This window comes from Arvicola amphibius, chromosome 1, assembly GCF_903992535.2.
Source record: "Arvicola amphibius chromosome 1, mArvAmp1.2, whole genome shotgun sequence".
In the NCBI taxonomy this organism is placed as follows: Eukaryota; Metazoa; Chordata; class Mammalia; order Rodentia; family Cricetidae; genus Arvicola; species Arvicola amphibius.
The window spans coordinates 96,248,407-96,263,222 of record NC_052047.1 but is presented as its reverse complement, the minus strand read 5'-3'; the positions used below and the strand labels follow the sequence as shown (position 1 = coordinate 96,263,222).

At 39.3% G+C, this 14,816-nt stretch overlaps 1 protein-coding gene across 1 annotated transcript in view; it reads left to right on the top strand.

Annotated features, from left to right (window-relative positions):
- LOC119814384 (leucine zipper protein 2-like) overlaps nt 1-14,177 on the top strand; it is a 165,950-nt gene extending 151,773 nt beyond the window's left edge. The window contains exon 12 of the mRNA XM_042055415.1: nt 14,069-14,177. Coding sequence (XP_041911349.1) covers nt 14,069-14,177 — 109 coding nt within the window. The remainder of the gene's footprint in view (nt 1-14,068) is intronic.
- The last annotated feature ends 639 nt before the right edge of the window (nt 14,178-14,816 follow it).

Genomic DNA, 14,816 nt, shown 5'->3' with positions numbered 1-14,816 from the left:
CTTCCTATTTCCACTAGTATTTCTGATATTTTCTTCCTTTTCAGTTTGTTTATTATCTGATAATTTTATTCAGGTGTAAAATGTTTTATGATCGTATCCACCCTTTGTCCCTTTCAACTCTTCCTGGTGAGCACACAAATGCATGCCTTCCTAACTTCATGCCTTCGTTTAAATAAATTATCTCATGTCTAATTAATGCTGCCAATAATGCTGCACATAAATGAGGTCCACTTACTGCCAGTAGCCAGAATCCTAAAGAAAAATGTGTCCCTTCAGGTGCCTAGTGCCTTATTAGCCCACACCCATCATCAGCTTGGTACCATAACAGCACTGTAAAGGAAACCTGTCAGAATATGCAGTAAACTTGTGTAACCACTTTGGATATCAGTGTGTCAGTTTCTCAGAATATTGGGAGTCAACCTACCTCAGGATCCAGCAATACCACTCTTGGGGATATACCCAAGAGATGCCCAATCATACTACAAAGCATTTGTTCAACTATGTTCATAGCAGCATTATCTGTAATAGCCAGAAACTGGAAACAATCTAGATGTCCCTCATTGGAAGAATAGATAAAGAAAGTGTGGCACATCTACACATTAGAGTATTACTCAGTGGTATAAAAAAAATGACATCTTGAAGTTTGCATGCAAATGGATGGGATTAGAAAACAGTATCCCAAGTGAGGTAACCCAGACCCAAAAATGTGAATATGGTATGTACTCAGTCATTAGTGGATTCTAGCCATAAACAAAGGACATTGAGCCTATAGTTCGTAATCCTAGAGAAGCTAAGTAATAAGGTGAACCCAAAGAAAAACATATATTGATCCTTTTGGAAACAGGAAGCAGACAAGATCGCCAGGCAGAAGTTAAGAGCATGTGGGTGGGCGTGAGATGAGGGGAATGGGAGAGGGAGAGAGAGGAGGGAGAAGGGGAGGGTTGGGGAGAGCTTGGGAGAGTGAGATGGTTAAGAGGGCAGAAGGACGGATATGGGAGCAGGGAAGAAGATATCTTAATTGAAGGAGGCATTTTGAGGTTGGAAAGATACTTGGCTCTAGAGGGGTTCCCAGGAGTCCACAGGGATGACCCCAGCTAGGACCCTGGGCAGCAGAGGAGAGGGTGCCTGAACAGGCCTTAACCTATAGCCAGACTGATGACTATTTTGAATATCACCATAGAACCTTCGTCCAGTGATGGATGGAGATAGAGACAGAGACCTACATCGGAGCACTGGACTTAGCTCCCAAGGTCTAGTTGAAGAGCAGAAGAAGGGAAAATATGAGCAAGAAAGTCAGGACCATGAGTAGTTCACCCACTGAGACAATGTGCCTGAGCTAATGGGAGCTCACCAACTCCAGCTGGACTGGGACTGAAGGAGCATGGGATTAAACTTGGACCCCCTGAATGTGGCTGACAGTTGGGGCAGACTGAGAAGCCAATAATAATGGCACTGGGATTTGTCTCTACTGCATGTACTGGCTTTTTGGGATCTTATTCTAAAAGATGCACACCTTTCTAAGCCTGGATGGAGGGGGAAGGGCTTTGGACTTCCCACAGGACAGAGTACCTTGGCCTCTCTTAGGACTAAAAAAAGAGAGAATAATAAAAAGAAAAAAAATGTTAGAAACTAAGCACCAAGTGTCATATTCGAAAGATCCACCCTGGAGTTGTACAGACCAATTAAATATATTTTGCTCCAGTTTCTTAATGCACAGGCTTCTTGAACAATTAGACCCAGACTGTGACCATTCTTTGCGGATAAGCTTGTAGCACAAAGCAATGCACCTGATAAACCTGTGTGCATATGTGTTCATTTATCACAAGAAACCCGATATGTAGGATGGCAGTGTTTAGAAATATTGAATCTATGACTGAGCTTCTGAGTCTGAGACAAAGTTACAGCATGCTAATTATCTGAGAAGTGGGTTTCTGAATTATTTCTCACTGATAACATGAGATTAAATTTGTTTTCCCAGAAGGGTGGTTATAAGGATTTATTGAACATTATAGTTTCAGATTCATTTTTACTTGTTTTTGGGGGGTGATTGTTTAGTGTGCATTTGCATATATGTGTGTGTGTCTGAGCCTCTGTGTGTGTCTGTGTTTCTGCACATGTGTGTGTGTATATCTGTGTGTGCTATGAAGTAAATAAGGAAGTCAAAAGACAATATTCAAGAGTCCATTCTCTGCTTCTGCCACCGGTGCCAGGAATTGAACTCAGGTTGTGGACTTGCACTTTTACCGTCTTAGGCACCTAGCCTGCTTCAGACTTATTTTCTGTAATAAATATTGTTATATGGAAATATTTGAAGAATTGTCCGTCAAAGTGCTCTAAACAGAATTTGACAGTAAGGAAATATTTTAGATGTCCTGGGTGGAGCTGTACAACTGCTGTCTCAGTTACCTGGGAGACTGAGGAAGGAGGAGCTCAACTTCTAGACCTGCCTGGACTATATAACAAGTAAAAGGCCACCTGTTTAATTTAATGAGAGCCTAACTCAAACTGTAATAAAAAATCATAATAATTAAATGGGCTCTGAATTTATCACAGTAGTAAAGTACTTGACTAACAGAGGCAAAGCCTTGAATACAATCACCAGTAGAAATGAAGGAAAAGAAAATAAAAAAGATATTTGCTGAAAAATTTTAAGTTTTGCTTAATAGTAAATGGATTCTTGAATAAAACATGATTAGGGAATTTTGTGTTTATTGGCTTTCTTTGCACTGTCATTGGATTAAATTCTGCAGATGGTAATGAGTAAAACTTTGGCTTTTCATCAATCTATGGAAAAATATGGATTGCGTTTCCACCCATAGTTTTGAGGAATCACGGGTAACAGTATTGAGTTCTCTACAGGGCTGGCCCTGGGCTTTCCTATGACCTGTATGTCCTTGTTTCATCTTCCCTTTATGAAGGCAAGAATGATTTCAGAGCTAGCTAACATTAGAAAACATTAAAGTGGCCATATTCTAAGTGCAAACATTTCTTTCCTGGGATACTGTGGATCACCCTGTTTTAAAGGATAACATATAAACATATAATTTCAAAGTCATAGCATTTTATGCATGTAGTGGCGAAAGCTTAAATAAATACAATATATAAATAGAAAGATATCACAATGAAAAATATGACCTTGTTCATAACAGAGCAAATCACTCAGTAGAAGAAATTACAATCTATTTGCAGTTGCTCAGATGTAAATTGAAAGTTTGCTGATCCAGTTATCTTGCAGCATAAATAAGTAATTTATTCATGATTCTGTCATGTAGCTAATCAAATTGCTTATAAAATATGTTGATTAATCTCTGACTATACTCCATTCCATATGTCAAATTTCTGAGAGACTAGTGGAAACATAGTGGGTCTTAAGGAGAATATTCTAGACATATGCAAATGGTGAAGTGAAAAGAACATAAACATAACTAAAACTCATTCACCACACTGTCCTGTACGCCTTCCTCTCAAATGTCAGCGTAATTCCAAGATATAAAGCAGACCAGTGTCGCTGGAGAAAGTAATCAAAAATGTTCCAGACTGTCATCTTTGGAAGGGAATGCCCCTTTTCTGGCATGTGGGGACTATACTTTCTGGTCAATATTCCTATTTTATAAATGTTTTTCTTGCAATTGTTTAATAATAGTGATAGATCCTATTTACGCAGTTCTTTATAGATACCGCTAAGAGCCCTTTTATTTTGTTGTTACAATAATAATGAATTTTACTTTACGCAGTTCTCCACTTACAGGAATTAACCCTGATGCCAATCACCCGATAATGAATATGCCAGACCAATTACCTTGCATCCAGGTTCCACCTTCCCTTGGCTATGTTGTAAGAAGAGGGAAGAGGTTTTGTGAGCCACAGATTTATACACAAACACTAGTGAAGCATTGCAGTGACTTGGAAAGTGGCGATAATAATCAGAATTCATTTTGGAGCCACATCTGTTCTGCCATAGGCCGAAGCAGTTTTATTCATTCACCAATAAAAGCAACACATATTTGAAGCACACAGAAGGATACCCACAGAGGTTATCAGTTTTCTAACACTTCACACATAAATTCCCTGTTGTGCTAGGCAATGATACATCATTAAGCATGAGTTTGGGATGTCCATAGAACTCTTCTGCTAACTTCACATTTCTCTTTATACGTACTGTTGAGTGACTCTACATAATTCTCCATTGTATTTATGTGCACACACAATGCTTTTCCCAATTTATTTCATATCACATGATTTCCCTCTTTATCCTGATTAAATCTTCAAATGTCTTGACATCTTACAATAGAAAAATGATAGTAGATACTACATAGACAAAACAATGAAGTGTGGCATTCTTGATGAAAACTTAGAATTGAATTGTTTCTCTCTCTAATTTTTAACATGCTTTTTTGATGTTTTAAGACTGTAATGAAAAGCAATCTACTGTGAAGAGATACAAACAAATTCAGTTAAAGTGCAATAAAAATGATAATAGCATGTGAGAGTATCAGGGTGATGAAAAAGGAGATGGTAAAAGGAGTGAGTAACCTCAAAATATATCACACTCAGGTATAAAAATGGAAAGGAAAGCTTGTTTTGTAGAAGTAATACATATTAATGAAATGCATTGGTAGGGTATACATCAGGATTCCAGTATCTCACAGTTATTTTGAAAACATTGGGTTATCTAATAAAATTAAAAGGTTCTGGAGAGATGTCTTAGAAGCTAAAAGCAATTGCTATGCAAGCATGAGAATCTGAATCTGAATCCCTAGGTAACATATAAAAAACTAGGAATGGCTACCTATGTTTATAACATCATACTCTTGGAGTCAAGATAGGATAATCGATGTGCTATTTGATGCCAACCTTGGTGTGGGAGGTCCTTCTGTATATGTATTGCTTTTATTGGTTAATGAATAAAGAAATTATTTTGGCCTGTAATAGGACAGACTAGAGTTGGGGAGGGGGGACCCTAAACTGAATGCTGGGAGAAAAAAGGCAGAGTCATAAGATGCCATGTAACTGCCAGAGGAAAAAGATGCAAGTTGCTAGCTGGAACTTTGCTGGTAGGCTACAAGCCTCATGGTAAAATATAAAATAATAGAAATGTATTAATTTAAGATGTAAGAGTTAGCCAGAAATATGCTTAAGCTATTGGCCAAGCAGTGATTTAAATAATATAGTTTCTGAGTGATTATTTCAGGAGACTGGACTGCAGGGAAACAAGTGGACTTCCGACTACACAGCCTAGCTCCAGCTTCATAAGAGACTGAGTCTGAAATGAGGAAGGTTAGAAGTGATAGACTAGAGCATCCATGTTCTGTTCTGGTCTCCACAGGTATGCATACATTCCTCCTGCCACATGCACCTCTACCACACACATTCTCTGCACTCACACATACACAAAGAATAAAAATAAACAGAAAGTCATCTAAAATAAATAAGAGTATTGAAAGTGCTCATTGTTATGTAGAATATGAATTTCACTCAATCAGTGTGTGAGCACAATGACAGCGTTAAGGAGCCTCTAAAAGTACAATATCATGCCAATTGTTGCAAATTAGGCTTTAGCATTATATATTAATTCTTTTTTTTTTTTTTTGGTTTTTTGAGACAGGGTTTCACTGTAGTTTTAGAGCCTGTCCTGGAACTAGCTCTTGTAGACCAGGCTGGCCTCAAACTCACAGAGATCCGCCTGCCTCTCCCTCCCAAGTGCTGGGATTAAAGGTGTGCGCCACCACCGTCCGGCTTAATTAATTCATTTTTTGTTCACTGCATAGCACAAGGTATTTAATGATGCCCTTCATAACTTAGAACATCACCATTTCAATAAAAGCAATAGATGGTTATTGTGTTTTTTTCTAAGTTAAAATTTTCATGAATATTGGTACCAGATACAAATAAAATGAAATTTATAGAGCATGGAATTAAACCATGTTTCTGTTTCCTTTCTTTATTGTTAATTTTATATCTTCAAAATTATGTTCTACAAAAAATCTTTGCCTAATAAAACTATGGAAGAAGATTCTTTCCGTATAGAATGAATGGAAAGTCGTTTTATCCTGTTATTGATACATTCAATAATGTTATCTTTTGAGGTGAAGTGAGATGATATCAACAATTGAGGATACAAACATTTCACTAACTAGGTTCATCTGTGCATTGTTATCCTGTGTCCACAATCCCAACTCAGAATGTGCTTTTATCTATCTAGAGAGGTGTGGGGAATCACTTGGTTTTATGGTCTGCTGATCATCCGTCCATGAAGACAAAGGGCAGAAGCAATGAAGAGATTTGTGTATGGCCTGTGAACTTGATGGAAACAGCTGTCTGGGAGACGAACTTCGGGGAATCAGCTCAACTTTATTCTAGAGTATATGAAATATATAGGATGGGGGGGTCCTGGGAACAAACCCTAATTTGCATTAAATGGCATGGTCCTATTATAAGTCTCCTAGTATAAGTCTTAGTTATCATATGTTCAGCAGGGGTGCCTTGTAGCACGAATCAGTGCCAAGGGTCAACCTAAAGATAAAGATAAATTTGGCACCTGGCTTAGAGACGGTTTTCAGCTAAAGCCAGTCCTCCAGCTTCAGGTAGAGAGCAGTATATTTTGCTGGGGAGGGAGGGAGTCTCCATGTCACTGAGCTTTTGGAAAAAACTGCCAGGCCATAATAAACTGCACCCTCTGACCAGCCAGAAAGGCCATCTAACAGAGAGGATAACAAAAAATAGAGCTTCTAAGATTACTTTGCTAACTTAATAGTCATTGATGTTCTGTTATGAGACTACATATTGCAGTGGTGGAAGAATTTCCTCACTTCTTAGAACGTCTTCACAGCCTCAGGCTTTCCCATAGAATAAACATATCAGATTAGCAGCCAAGTGGCAGTGGCTTATGCCTTGAATTCCAGCACTGGGGAGGCAGAGGCAGGCAGATAGATATCTGTGAGTTCTAGGCCAGCAGAGGTTACAGAGTGAGTTCCAGAACAGACTCCAAAGCTACACAGAGAAATGCTGTCTCTAAAACAAAACAAACAAATGAATATCAGAATAGCTAGATTATTTTAAGAAAAACAGAACTAAATAGTTGATATTCAGATAATAAACAAGTTTTATAACATTCTCTTTGGATATTGTTTCCTAAGCCCCTGGCAGTGTTCAAAGTATTCATAAAACCTACCTGATTCTGAGACAAAGGCCCTAGACTCTCATTATAGAAAGATTTTGAAGCTATGTTTTAAGCCATGATCCCTCAAAACAACACTAGATAGGAATTGAGGACAATTTCAATTTACATGCCCAGAGATCATTTAGTGAGAGGAAGCAATGAACCCATTAGTCTGTGTATTAATAGAATGAGTCTGACTATATTTTTTCCAAATTTTGTTGCATTGACATGTTTTTGGCAGAAATATGATTCAGAATATTATCAGTGGAAAACTATTAATTGACTTCAACAAATTGGAATCTTTTGGTCCTTGTATCATTGTGGGAGTCAGCAGCTCATGTCCTGAAGTGATAGTGAAGTAAGAGTTACTCTGTCTTGTACACTTACCTGGCTGTGCTGGACTTCCTCTGTCTCCTCTAAGGACCTTCAAGGTCCTTATGGCTTTAGACACAATTGAATGCATGTACTTGGAGTCTATCAACTGTTTAAAGTTGTACATAAGATGAATGTTTTATTATCTGAATAAAATTATAATTTCCCCTTGCACATCCCACCGTTAATTTGTAAAATTTAAATTCAGGTGCTTCATTACCTTAATTTATGTTAAACTTGTGTCAAGTCAACCCCTTCCAAATTTTCAAAACCTTAAATTTCTCAATGATGGAGAACATGTATAAGCTGTGTAAATGTTTATTATTTGGGTCAATTGCAAAATGAATGATTAATTGGAAGATGACTGCCAAGATGATGTCTGTTCAACCATTTGACAATTGCATCAGTCTTGAAGACAGACTATAATCGAATTACTAATGTACCAATTGATAGGAATATATTGGACAAAGGACACAAAGTAGTATTAATGCACATTTACTGGTATTATCAACTAAGCTAAGGGTTTGCTGAAGTGGAGAAGGGATAGTACCTACATGGAAGTAGGCCAACATTCTCTCAAATCCAACCAGATATTTTATTTCATCTGTAATATTTTCAACTATGTTACAATTAGTGGTGAACTTCTACTTATTTCCCATGGGTTCATCTTCATGATAATTTTTTTTTAAAGTTTGACTTTTTTTAAAGTTTCTATTGCATTGAGAAGTCGACCAATGGAATCGAATAGAAGACCCAGATCTTAACCCACAAACCTATGAACACCTGATTTTTGATAAAGGAGCTAAAAGCACACAATGGAAGAAAGAAAGCATCTTCAACAAATGGTGCTGGCATAACTGGATGTCAATCTGTAGAAGAATGAAAGTAGATCCGTGTCTATCACCATGCACAAAACTCAAGTCCAAATGGATTAAAGACCTCAATATCAATCTGAACACACTGAACCTGTTAGAGGAGAAAGTGGGAAGTACTCTACAACATTTGGGCACAGGAGACCGCTTCCTACGTATAGCCCCAGCAGCACAGACATTAAGAGCAACATTGAATAAATGGGACCTCCTGAAGCTGAGCAGCTTCTGTAAAGAAAAGGACACTGTCACTAAGACAAAAAGGCAGCCTACTGACTGGGAAAAGATCTTCACCAACCCCACAACTGACAAAGGTCTGATCTCCAAAATATATAAGGAACTCAAGAGACTAGACTTTAAAATGCTAATGAACCCAATTAAAAAATGGGGCACTGAACTGAACAGAGAATTCTCAACAGAAGAAGTTCGAATGGCCAAAAGACACTTAAGGGCATGCTCAACCTCCTTAGCAATCAGGGAAATGCAAATCAAAACAACGTTAAGATACCATCTTACACCTATCGGAATGGCTAAAATCAAAAACACCAATGATAGCCTTTGCTGGAGAGGATGTGGAGTAAGGGGTACACTCATCCATTGCTGGTGGGAATGCAAACTTGTGCAACCGCTTTGGAAAGCAGTGTGGAGGTTTCTCAGGAAATTTGGGATCCACCTACCCCAGGACCAGCAATCCCACTCTTGGGAATTTACCCAAGAGATGCCCAATCATATTGCAAAAGCATCTGTTCAACTATGTTTATAGCAGCATTATTTGTAATAGCCAGAACCTGGAAACAACCTAGATGCCCTTCAGTGGAAGAAGGGATGAAGAAAGTGTGGAATATATACATATTAGAGTACTACTCGGCAGTAAAAAACAATGACATCTTGAATTTTGCATGCAAATGGAGGGAAATAGAAAACACCATCCTGAGTGAGGTAACCCAGGCCCAAAAAGATGAACATGGGATGTACTCACTCATAATTGGGTTCTAGCCATAAATAAAGGACATCGAGCCTATAATTCGTAAAAATCCTAGAGAAGCTATATAAGAAGGTGAACCCAAAGAAAAACATATAGTTATCCTCCTGGATACTGGAAGTAGACAAGATTGCCGGACAAAAAATGGGAACATAGGGGTGGTGTGGGATGGGGGGAGGGGGGATGGGGCGAGAAAAGTGTGAAGTGGAGGATGGGAAGAGCTTGGGGGAATAGGATGGTTGGGATATAGGAAGGGTGGATATGGGAACAAGGAATTATATATCTTACTTAAGGGAGCCATTCTAGGGTTGGCAGAGACTTGACTCTAGAGGGGTTCCCAGGTGTCCAGGAAGACGCCCCCAGCTAGGTCCTTGGGCAGCTGAGGAGAGGGTGCCAGAAATGTCCAGATCCTATTGCCATACTCATGAATATCTTGCATATCACCATAGAACCTTCACCTGGCATTGGATGGAGAAAATGACTGAGCCCCACATAGGAGCACCGGACTGAGCTCCCAAGGTCCTGATGAGGAGCAAAAGGAGAGAGATCATGAGCAAGGAAGTCAGGACCTTGAGGAGTGCGTTTACCCATTGAGACGGTGGGACAGATCTAACGGGAGACCACCAAGTCCAGTTGGAATGGAACTGATGGAACAGGGGACCAAACCAGGCTCTCTGAATGTGGCTGACGGTGGAGGAGGACTGAGAAACCAAGGACAACGGCAATGAATGTGAACTCTACAGCATGGACGGGCTCACTGTGAGCCTTAACCTTCACCTGGCGATGGATGGAGATAGAGACAGAGCCCCACATTGGAGCACCGGACTGAGCTCCCAAAGTTCTGATGAGGAGCAGAAGGAGAGAGATCATGAGAAAGAAAGTCAGAACCATGAGGGATGCGTTCACCCACTGAGACGGCAGGACAGAACTAATGGGAGACCACCAAGTCCACTTGGAATGGGACTGATGGAACATGCAACCAAATTGGACTCTCTGAAAGTGGCTGATGGTGGAGGCTGACCGAGAAGCCAAGGAGAATGGCGATGGGCTTGGTCTCTACGACATGGACGGGCTCTGTGTGAGCCTTGTCAGTTTGGTTGCTCACCTTCCTGGACCTGGAGGGAGTTGGGAGGACCTTGGACTCAACATAGTGTAGAGAACCCTGATGGCTCTTTGGCCTGGAGAGGGAGGGAGTGGGGGTATGGGTGGAGGGGAGGGGAGGGAAGGGGGAGGAGGAGGGGAGGAGATGGCAATTTTTAATAAAAAATAAATAAACTGGAAACAAAAAAAAAAAAAAGAAATTGGCAAGTTGACCATGAAAAAAAAAAAAGACTTTTACTATGCTTATTTGGTATGCTGTATTGTGCCCGTGTAGCTAAACCCACAAGCAAGATCACCACAGAGCCGGTGTCCGATGTAAACGCACAGGGGTTTTTCGATTACAAGCTCAAGTCTGGATTATCATGTGTGGAGGAGAACAGCCCTGAGCCTTTGGAGATGAAATTTTTTTAAAGGGAAAAACCACAATCAGGGGCGATACAAGTCTTGATGTTTCAGGAGTAGGGGTATGCAACTTTTAAATTCATTGGTTAAGGTCTGGTATAATATCCAAACAAAGGCTATCAATAGCCACAAGGACATCTAGGGCCTGCACATCTAGGGCTGGCCTGTCTGGGTGGGATCACCTGACTTGACCCTGGAAGTTTGCAGTTTTTCTTGGAATTGCTTGTGACTAAGTTCATCCACTAGCTAGACCCTGTCTTAAATGGAATTCTTTCTCAAAATAGAATTTGTTCTACTCCTTCATCCTTGGAATGCTGTAGCAGGCTTTTCTTTTAGACTACCAACTAGCTCTCAAATCAGAACATAGAGACTTATTAGTTATGAATGCTCGGCCTTACCTTAGCTCTTATTTTAATATGTTTTGCTTCATTTATATTTTGCCTCTGGCATTTTTACCTTTCTTTTTTCTGTATATCTAATTTCCTGCTGTCTCCACATCCAGCTGGTAACAGCCTGACTTCTGGCCCCAGGTATGTGCCTCTCTTTCTCTCTCATTCTCTCTTCCTTCTCTCTTCTGTTCAGATTTCTCCTCCTACTTATTCTCCCTACCTGACAGTCCTGCCTATTCCTCTACTGCGTAGCTATAGGCCATTCGACTTTGTATTAGAACAACCAAGTGCCTTCATCAGGCAAGGTGAAACAAATGCAACACATCTTTACATAATTAAAGAAATGCAGCCTAAACACATGCAACAAACAATGTTCCATTGTTAACAAAGGCGGCAAAAACAAATGTAACATGTAACACATCTTTGCCTACTTAAAATAATATTCCACAATATTAGAGAAGCAATAGCCTTGGATACCCTGTTAAAAGAGTTTTAAATTATTTTGGCTTGAAAAGAATCAGGAAACATACTGAAAGCTGAGAAAATGGGTATCTGGCATGGAATTATTCCATTTGCTGCTAGGAGAAATTCTCACAAATTTAATGGCCTAATGCCACAGATGTACTCTCACATACCTAAAGACCAGAATTGTGACACCTGGCAATATGACACTTTCTCTGTGGGAATCTGCTAAGCTTTATTTTGGCCTTTGAAAGTAAGTTGAGCAGTCCTGGACTGGGTCAACATTAACCAGACACTGTATTTATTCAAGCAAACAATAGCTCTTGAAGTAACATCTCTAAAGAGTACAATCCTTTTCTGAATTTGGGTTCTTGCATTCCAACAATAATTACCACAACAGCACAAAACAGCCAAGGTGGGTTGACCTCATTTGGCAGGATATCATAATTACAAGCCCTAAAAAGATAAATAAATTGTCTGGCTTCCATCTTATTTACATGCTAATATAGAAGTGGACTCTGGACTTTGTTCCAAAAAGTCAATTTTCATTCCAATATTCAACAGACTGAGTACAGTTTTTGGTTTTTCTTAGTTCTATGTCATAGAGACAAAATCCAATTTCAGGATTAATTTCTTTAGGTTTCAATGTAATAATTCTCTTAATTAAGCACAATAATACTTTTTATAATGATGGATTTTTTAAACTTTTTTTGCATGGATGGTCACAGTGATAATGTCGTAGATAATTTATTCCTTTTGTTCAAAGTATTGTTATAGATTGTTTTAATTTTAAATAAAAACAAAGTATGATAAATTTTCCATGACAAATTTATGAGCAAGGACTGTAATACTGTCATCTTTTTACCTTTTCCTTTTTGTAAACTTAATAGGATTAAAATTTCCCAAACAACATAATAAAAACACATGATAATAAGTTGGAGATGAAGGGGAGATGAATGCATGTTTTAATTATACTTCCTAACATGGTGATTATATACCTGCTGGAAGCAACCCGAACAAAGAAGTAGTGATCATGCCCCATGGCTTTAAAGTGGCATCCACCATTGCAACAGGGGAGATTTGATTGAGTCCATCATGACAAGGCAGGTTTGATTGATTCAGTCTTGTCAATTTAGGCATAAAAAAGTTCATGGTAACAGAAACATGGGACTAGAGCACTTCAGATAATGTCAGATTATTAAGCCAAGGGCAGAATGCAAAATGGCTCAAAACTACAATCTTCAAAGATCTGACAGTGGCAGACTGTGACTGAACCAGTTCAGCCTTGCATCCTATATCTCAAAATCTCTGAAATCAGTGTCCCTAGCTAATTAATATCCAAGCTTATAAACCTATAGAGGATATTTCACATTAAAAACACAACATCCCATTCTTGGACACCACAGGATCATGGTCATCTCATGATTAAAAATGTGTTTAGTTAAATGTGAAGATCATTCAGTCTTACACTACTCAAAATATTAAAGTCTCCTTTGAGACTCTTGGTAAAGTCAATACAAGTTACACATTCCCAGTGTACAATGATACGGTGTAAACACTCCCATTCCAAGAACAAGAAGCAAGAAGAGAGAAAGAATAGTCTAGACCAAACAATAGTGAAACCTGATAAAACAAGGATCAGACCCCACAGCTTCAGATCTGGAGTGTGGAACCCAAAGCAGCAGTATTGGCACTCAAGTGCACCCAAAAATCCACACCTCCATCCCTGGTGTTGTCATATGAAAGCACATATAGAGTCTCTCCAGATGTTTCCACACAGTGCCTGCAGATCTCCTTAGTAGACATCATATATTTGAAGCATCTCTAACATCCTGGAATCCTCATTGGCACTTTGGATTCACATTCACAGCTGCAGAGTTCCTCTGGGCTGGGAATCCAAACCTGGTCCTCAGTGACTGGCCTTATCTCCTTTTCTCTGGAACTCTGGTGAAAAATTTGACAGCCCCATAACTTTTATTCTATATTCTGGCAAATACAAAATCATGTACATGACCAAAAATTCTGAGACCAGCTCAAGATAAACTCTAAATCTTCCTTACAAACATTACAGCAGCCTCTGAGTGCCTGTATGGTGAACTGAGAACATTTCCTTGTGTGATCTCTTTTGAGAAGTCCACAGTACAGGTTCTGTCTTCATGGGCTTTTTCTTTTTGAAAGAAACTCTTTAAAATGAATTTGCTGAGTTACATACCAGAACACTTAATGGAAAGAATCTTGTCCTTATAATATCATTTCTGAATGTGTTCTTCTTTTTAAAACTTTTTTAATTTTAATTGCATATAGATGTGTGGATATGTGCATGTCATTGCAGGTATCTGCAGTCACCAGAAGAAAGTGTCAGATTTCCTGTGATCTGCCCAATGTTGGTGCTGGGAATTGAAACTGGGTTCTTAGGAGAAGCAGCCAGCACTCTTAAGTGATGAACCATCTCTCCAGCGGAGGGCTACACTAGATCATCTACATATATGTTATGGTTATTAGCTTTATGTTTTTGTAGGACTCCTAACAGCTGGAGTGGGAAGATATATCTCTGACTCTTTTGCCTGCCCCTGGGACAGTCTTCCTCATACTAGGTTGCCTTGTTCAGCCTTGATATAATGGTTTGTTATGCCATGTTCAGTTGATTTCCCTGGGAGGTCTTCTCTTTTCTGAAAGAAAACAGAGGAGAGAAGTGCATCTGGGGAAGGTAGAATAGTTGGGGGGGGGAGCATAAAGGAGTGGAAGGAGTGAAAATCTGTACTCAGGATGTAGTGAAAATAAAAAAAATAGAAAAAAGATCATTTCTGCCTCTCTTATCAATTCTTTTTTATTTTCTTTTTCACATTTTTATTTTAAAAATTTACTTTTCATTTAACATACCAACTCCAGTTGCCCCTCCCTTCTCTTCTCCCACCTCCCTACCTCCCCCTTATTCCTACCTTCCATCAATTCCTCAGAGTGGTAAAGACATCCTTGGGAAGTCAACAAAGCTGGCATACCAACTTGGGGCAGGACCAAGCCCTTACCCCACCCCCTCATCCCATATCAAGCCTGAGCACGGTATTCTTACTCTACTGAAG